The 6550-nt window shown below is 47.2% G+C and overlaps 2 protein-coding genes across 2 annotated transcripts; both read left to right on the forward strand.

The window, feature by feature from the left end:
- Nucleotides 1-782: 782 nt before the first annotated feature.
- LOC109749812 (pathogenesis-related protein PRMS-like) lies at nt 783-1325 on the forward strand. The gene has a single exon (XM_073509610.1). It carries the CDS (start codon nt 783-785, stop codon nt 1323-1325), a length of 543 nt encoding a protein of 180 aa, XP_073365711.1.
- Nucleotides 1326-5136: 3811 nt separating this feature from the next.
- On the forward strand, nt 5137-6550 carry LOC141041242 (uncharacterized). The gene is made up of 3 exons (XM_073507363.1): nt 5137-5211; nt 5467-5619; nt 5996-6550. Exons 1-3 carry the CDS (start codon nt 5137-5139, stop codon nt 6548-6550), a joined length of 783 nt encoding a protein of 260 aa, XP_073363464.1.

Consider the following 6550-nt stretch of genomic DNA (forward strand, 5'->3'; position numbering starts at 1 on the left):
CGCCCCGACGGACTCCTGGCGCCCACGTGGATGGGCCTTTAGTCGCGGTTCGTAAGAGGCGCGACTAAAGGGGGGGGGCTTTAGTCGCGCATATTTAGTCCCAGTTGCACAGCCGGGATTAATGGCCTTTGCGAACCGGGACTAAAGGCCTATTCTCTACCAGTGTAGAAACTGCACGATCGATTGTTGCGCGGATGCTCTGACAGCGGAAGCGTTAGCATTTAGGTTTGGCCTAGTACTGGTACAAAAGACGGGTTGCAATCGTCTCATTATTAATTCTGATAACATAAAACACAATGAAGAACGGAGGTCGCACTGCAGGAGCGGTGGCTGCAATTATTGAGGATTGCTTTCTTATGACTTGTGATTTTTCTCTTACCAGTTTTGAGCATTGTAATAGAGAAGCGGACAAAGTAGCTCATGAGCTTGTTAGGTTAGCAAAAGGTTTCATGACTAGGGATTGTATCGAGGAGCCCATGAAAAATATTGTATCTCTCCTTATAGATGATATAACCATTATCTCTATTTGATAATCGATATTGTTTTTTCAAAAAAAAATGTCATATGTATACATGCAAAACGGCTAACCTGTTAATTATCGGTACTTGCAGTGAATGCCATTAATTACTCGCAGATGAGCGCTTCATGTTAATTCTCCGAATTCCAAACTGACGCATACGCTTCTGCAAGTTAACCCCCTGTTGTTCTATATAAGCACGTCAATTCCTCTATGAACTTCACCAAATTAACTGATCTCACAGTCACAGATGCGGCAGAAGACAATGTCTCCATTCGTATGCGTCGCCATCCTGTTGCTCGCACTGGTCTCGCCCTCGCCGGCAGCAGCCAGCATCCCCGGCACTAGCAACAATGGCGCCGCCGTCGCCGCCCCTAGCGTGCCCACGGTGACGCAGTTCCTGCAGGCGCACAACGACGCGCGCCGCGAGGTCGGCGTGGCACCCCTGACGTGGAACTCGACGCTGGAGCAGGACGCCGAGAGATACGCGGGCCGGCTTGGTATCCGCTGCAAGCTGGAGCCGCTGAAGTGGGACGCCCCGCATATCTACGGGCAGAACAGCTACTGGGGCAGTGGGTACAACGATGGCGCCGCCGTCACTGGCTCGTGGGTGTACGAGCGGCAGTCGTACGATCACCGCGCCAACACGTGCGCGCCCGGCAAGGTATGCGGGTCCTACACGCAGGTGGTGTGGAACACCACGCGAGAGCTCGGCTGCGCCCGCCGCACCTGCCGGAGCAGCCGCGATACCGTGGCTGTTTGCAGATACTTCCCTCCCGGCAACTACCGCGGCGTTCCGCCATACTGAGCACATCTATACGGAAGCTACGTCAGGAAAGATGTGTCTGTTCAAATAATGTACGGTGCGAAACAAGGCGTTTGGTCCGGCGTCTTATGGTTATAAGAAATGGGAAATTTGGATTACACTGTGACTGAAGCTGTCTGTTACTGTACTTATTTTTGTTTAGTTGGCCACATGTGCACCCAACATGTTCTCTTATGCCACCCCCATCCCCGCGCCTCAACCACTGAAAGCCCACAGCCTCACCCGCGTGTGGCTTTGCTAGCACGTGCACACATTCATCTTACACCAGGCCATGAACTCACTAATTTTTTGCTTATTTGTCAGACGAGCACCAGACGAATGGGGCTCTAGGTTGGACAGTGAGTTGATCGTTGTTGGTATGATGAGGCAGAGTTGAAGGCTTTTGACTTCTTTCGTTGCTGAATTAGCAATCTTGGAATTGCTACGTCTAATAAAAGCTAAGTAACATTGCACAGAAAATGTTTTTTATTAACATGCGGAGTCCTAATCGTATCACACCTTTCGGTTACACTTCAACTAACTATCTACTAATCGACTAATTCCTAGAATCAGGAGGAGCAGATGTACCAGTTTGCCCAACCATTTTTAGTTGCCCACTGGAAAAGAAACACTAGGATAGCAAATTACTGAATGGGTCCTTCTCCATTTAACCATGATGGTATTGTTACTCCATGCAAGACACCAGAGCTTTGCAACTGTATATCCTGATGGTTCCCAGTCCTAGCATGTCTATGAGTATCAATGACACAGACAGAGGAATTCCAATTGAGCAAAAAAATTTGTGCATGTATGAACCTAAGAATGACTGGGCTCTACTCTTTGGTTGGCTCAGGTGCCCAATATGGTTTGTTTGTCAACTATTGTTCCATCTCTCTTCTCACGCTTAAATAGGAGCATCATGTGTTGCAACAACATGGAATGGATGCTTTCTTGAAGTTCAGTACTTCCATAATGGGCACATGGGCATTCATGTATTGCTCAACATCATTCCCTCAATGAAGTGATCGTACTGACTTAGGTTCACAGACTATGTTCATTACAACAGAAGTTACATGATCAGTCTGCAAAGCTGTTCAGAGTGCTCCCCTAACTTTATTAAGGTTCTTCCTAGCCAAAATGAAGCAACTTCAGAGTTTTGCTTTGAGCATTTCTTTAGTTCCGCCAGCGCCAAGCAAGCAGGTGACTGGTCGAACTCTTCGATGCTCATCCCTTGCAACAACAACGTATTTTCAGTTTCAAAGCACACAGATTTGAACCCTCTTGCTGCTTCTAGTTGGGCAACCCATAACGCAGCCATGATGTCGGCGCGGAAGGAATTTAGGAATTCTCCAATTTTCTAGCACCTCAACTTTTTACCACACCTTTGTGGTTCCTGATAATAGCACCCCACCCTTCAGTGCTTCATTCAAAATAAAAGGTGCAATCAATGTTTATTTTTCAGAGTAAGACGCACAACATCATTAATCTCTATGTTTACCTTCCTTCCTCATCATATTCCTCCAATTTCACCATTACCATAAGAACACAACCACCTTGATATTATCATTTTTCAGAGTCCCTATTTCTCTCTCTCTCTCTCTCTCTCTCTCTCTCTCTCTCTCTCTCTCTCTCACACACACACACACACACACACACACCACCACCACCACCACCACAACTCCACAGCCATGAACCCCTTCCCCAACGACCCTGGATGGAGGGCATTTCTCCTTGGGTGCTCACTTGGTGATAGCCCCAAGTTCGCGAAGACCATGGAGGAGGGCTCTCAGTTCAAGAGCATGGACAAGATGCGTAAAGAGGCAGATGTTTTGCCATTGAAGGCGATGAAGATGGAGTTGAAGAGGCTGATATTTGACCCCGCCAAAGATGAGAGTCGGTCTATCCAGGTCAGATGGACCAAGTACAGGCTTGTCAAGGCTCCTGATGACCAGTCGGCCGTCGCGGTGGCGTCAACCGCCATCATTCTAGAGGAGGAGGAGGAGGAGGAGATGGTGAATGTCGTGAATGGCGAATCAGTCGAGCCTCGATAAGCTAGCAAAGCCTAAGCGGTGGAGATGGTTGTCAGGGCGCCTGAGCCAGGCACCCGTACACTGCCCTTGGAGGTCGATGATTAAAAGACTCAAGGCTACCGCCACTCCAAGCGCATCCAGGCTAACCGCGTCTAGGATGTCAGCTCGAGTTATCCCCTCCCCCATGTGAAAATCGTACTCAATCTCGTTCGAATGGCTTAAATCCCTAATTGGATAAGCCTAAATGGAACCCGGTAGGCAGATTAGATGCCTAGTGCGCGATGCATAAATCAAATGCAAGTATGGTATAATTCGGTTCCATCGGAGACAAATGGCTTACCGCCATTGTCGAACGGCTTCCAATGAGGCGCTGAAGCCGGTGGTCAACGCCAGTGCTCACCGTCCAGTTCTTCATTCTGGTGCTCACCATCCAGATCTTGTGCTCGCCGCCGCTGGTGTGAGAGTGGAGAGATAGCGGTGAGAGGAGGGTGAGCGTAGTTATGGCCGCGCTTCAGGAAACAACACAACATTTCGAGCGTGGCTCCTAACATTCAGCCTTCGATGCCCACATGTCTCGGGTTGCATCGGCCGGGCCTGACTATGAAAAAACATCTGATTCGAGCGTTCCTACTCTGCCAGGCCCGAAGGTGATTCAAATATCGTGCGGGCCGATATTTAGGTGCAAGGCAGGCAACCAAAAAAACCAAAACTGCATCACGCGGGCCTGGTTAGACCTAATGCAGGCTACCAAACGAGTCCTAAGTTGCTAAGTTCTCGTAAGATTGGTGCTTATTGATCTGTAGGATGAGACCCGGCTGAAGGATGGATTGTGGACCAAGTGAATGGTGAGCTGATCGCCATTGAACTAGTGAAGGGGATTGAACAAGTTTAGTTGCTTCTGGATTAGGCATGCATGTGGTTTGGGAGCGGGGAGATGAGGCCAAGTGTGTCCAAGCTCGAATTTTCCACCATGCTAGCCCAAAGGTTGTTGACATTGTCATCTACATGGCCTTCTTCGCACTGGCAAGAACCCCACGACCAACTTCAAGGCCTTGTTGTGGATCAAACTTTGCTTGATCTACACTGTTATTGATTCTTCATGTACTCATACTTATCAGTTAGGTACTGAACTTTGATGTGTGTGACCTAAAGTTTTCATTCTGCTTGTCGCAACTCTTTTTGTGCTCTGGATATTTTCTAGAACAAATTTCGAGAGAGAATAATTTTTTGTAATATAAAATATGGAACGAGAGCGCGCGTGTTGTTTTTTGTGTTTTGTCACTCATGCTCTGAAGACTGATCCTTATTTGTTTTCTCATGTTTCAGATTGTTGTCCTAATGTGGACCTAGAACAATGTTGTGATACAATTGCATTTGACCTTCCTATATTCTGGAGATGAGTAAATAGCATAAAACTACCACTTTTCGTCCTATGGTTCCAAAAAACCACCACTTTTTTGTTTGTGACTGATACCTACCACTTTTCTCATCGGCTGTATCAAAAAACCCAAATCGCCCGTTGCTAGCGTTTTTAACCATTTTCTGACGGTCCGGGCCCGCCTGTCAGGCCACGTCAGCGCCGCGCGTGACGGCGAGGCCGTTAACGGCCGTTACTCGGACCGAGCCGGTGCGGTCGGACCGCTCATTAAGTCGTCTCCCTCCCTCTCACTCTGCTCTCACTCTGCTCCCCTGCCCGCACTCATCTCTCTCTCGCTCTCACTCTCCTCTCCTCTCTGCTCTTGGACGCCGGCGGTGACTTGCGCTGTGGAAGCTCCACCGCCGCCATGCCTTCCTGGAATGACGGGGATACGAGCTCAGAGTATGAGTGCGACATCACAAGCATGGACATGGCTCTTTGGGTAAGTTTTTCGATCTGCTGAGCTAGGGTTAGGGTTCATCTAGGAGCTAGATTAGGTTAGTGTTCATCTTGGTGAGCTAGGGTAAGCTTTGTTTACTGTTATTTAGTAGGCAGGGTTATGGTTGCTGTTTGAGCTATGTTTATGTATGCTTGAAAACTAGGGTTTGGGTTAGGGTTCTTGCTGGATTGGGGATTTAATTTGTGATCTATGTCTGGTTCCGTGAGCTAAGGTGATTTTGTTCATGTGTTCATGCAGGAGATCCCTGACACCACCGTGGGGCCTCTTTTCTGTGGCCAGCTGGAGCTTTCTGAACCCACCTGCATGATGCACCACATGAGGCCAATTAAGTGTGTTGCATTTGAAGGAACCTTAACTGGAAGGCATTTCTATGGTTGTCCAGTGCAGCAGGTATAGTACCTTAATTGGAATCATTTTCTTCTGAACCCACACATGTATTTACAAGGATGACAAGTTGCTGTTCTGAACCCACACAGTATTATGTTGACAAGTTGCTCTTCTGAACCTACACTGTATTATTTAGGATGAACTGCAATATGCCTTGTATTAAGGTATTGAGGGATATGGTTACTATCAAAAATGCTTATGTATAGGAAGCATATATCTGTGAATGTACTTGTACAAGCAGGTTGGGTTTCAGTTATAGTTTGAGTTATATTAAATATTCAGTTTACTTAAGCCTCACCTTTAGTTTCTTAGTCTCATATGATTTGTTGTTATGAATTTGAGTGCACTTAGTGATGTATATTTCAATTTCCAAATGCAGAGTGAAGGTGTTAACTGTGGTGTTATTGAGTGGGTTGACAAGCCCTGGCATCCAATTCTTCAGAATTGCTTGTCCAGGCTGTGGGACATGTACCATGAACAGAATTGTGGCAGGGTAGTTGATAAGCAGAAGTATGAGAAGCATTTGGCCAAGCTTAAGACTGAAAATGACAAGCTGTGCATTGAGTACACAAAGCTTGTCCAAGATGTATCCAAGATGTTTGATTGGCAGGATGGTAGGGTAGGCCACATGGATAACCAGAAGGCAGTTGAGGAGGAAGAATTTGAGAAGAAGAAGAAGAAAGAGGTAGAAGAGAGAGCTAGGTTGGAGGTTCAGATGGAGAAGCTCAAACTTGCCAAGGAACAAAGGTGCATTTTACAGAGTCAAGCTGACATTATCAAGAATACCAGGAAGGCAAAGAAGGAGGTTGAACAGGAGAGAGATTTGCTTAAGATAGAGAAGGCCAAGCTTGAGCATGTGGTGAATGAGCTGCTGAGTGATGGGCATGCAAGCAAGGAGAAACTTGAGAAAATCAAGGCCATCCTTGATTCATGA

This window comes from Aegilops tauschii, chromosome 2 (assembly GCF_002575655.3).
Source record: "Aegilops tauschii subsp. strangulata cultivar AL8/78 chromosome 2, Aet v6.0, whole genome shotgun sequence".
Taxonomy (NCBI): Eukaryota; Viridiplantae; Streptophyta; class Magnoliopsida; order Poales; family Poaceae; genus Aegilops; species Aegilops tauschii.

Bases quoted from the DNA above. Each gene is read 5' to 3' on its own strand.
- LOC109749812 (XM_073509610.1), top strand. From the start codon at position 783: ATGTCTCCATTCGTATGCGTCGCCATCCTGTTGCTCGCACTGGTCTCG.
- LOC141041242 (XM_073507363.1), top strand. From the start codon at position 5,137: ATGCCTTCCTGGAATGACGGGGATACGAGCTCAGAGTATGAGTGCGAC. The intron at 5,212-5,466 runs GTAAGTTTTTCG...GTGTTCATGCAG, and splicing joins GCATGGACATGGCTCTTTGG to GAGATCCCTGACACCACCGT. The intron at 5,620-5,995 runs GTATAGTACCTT...TTCCAAATGCAG, and splicing joins ATGGTTGTCCAGTGCAGCAG to AGTGAAGGTGTTAACTGTGG.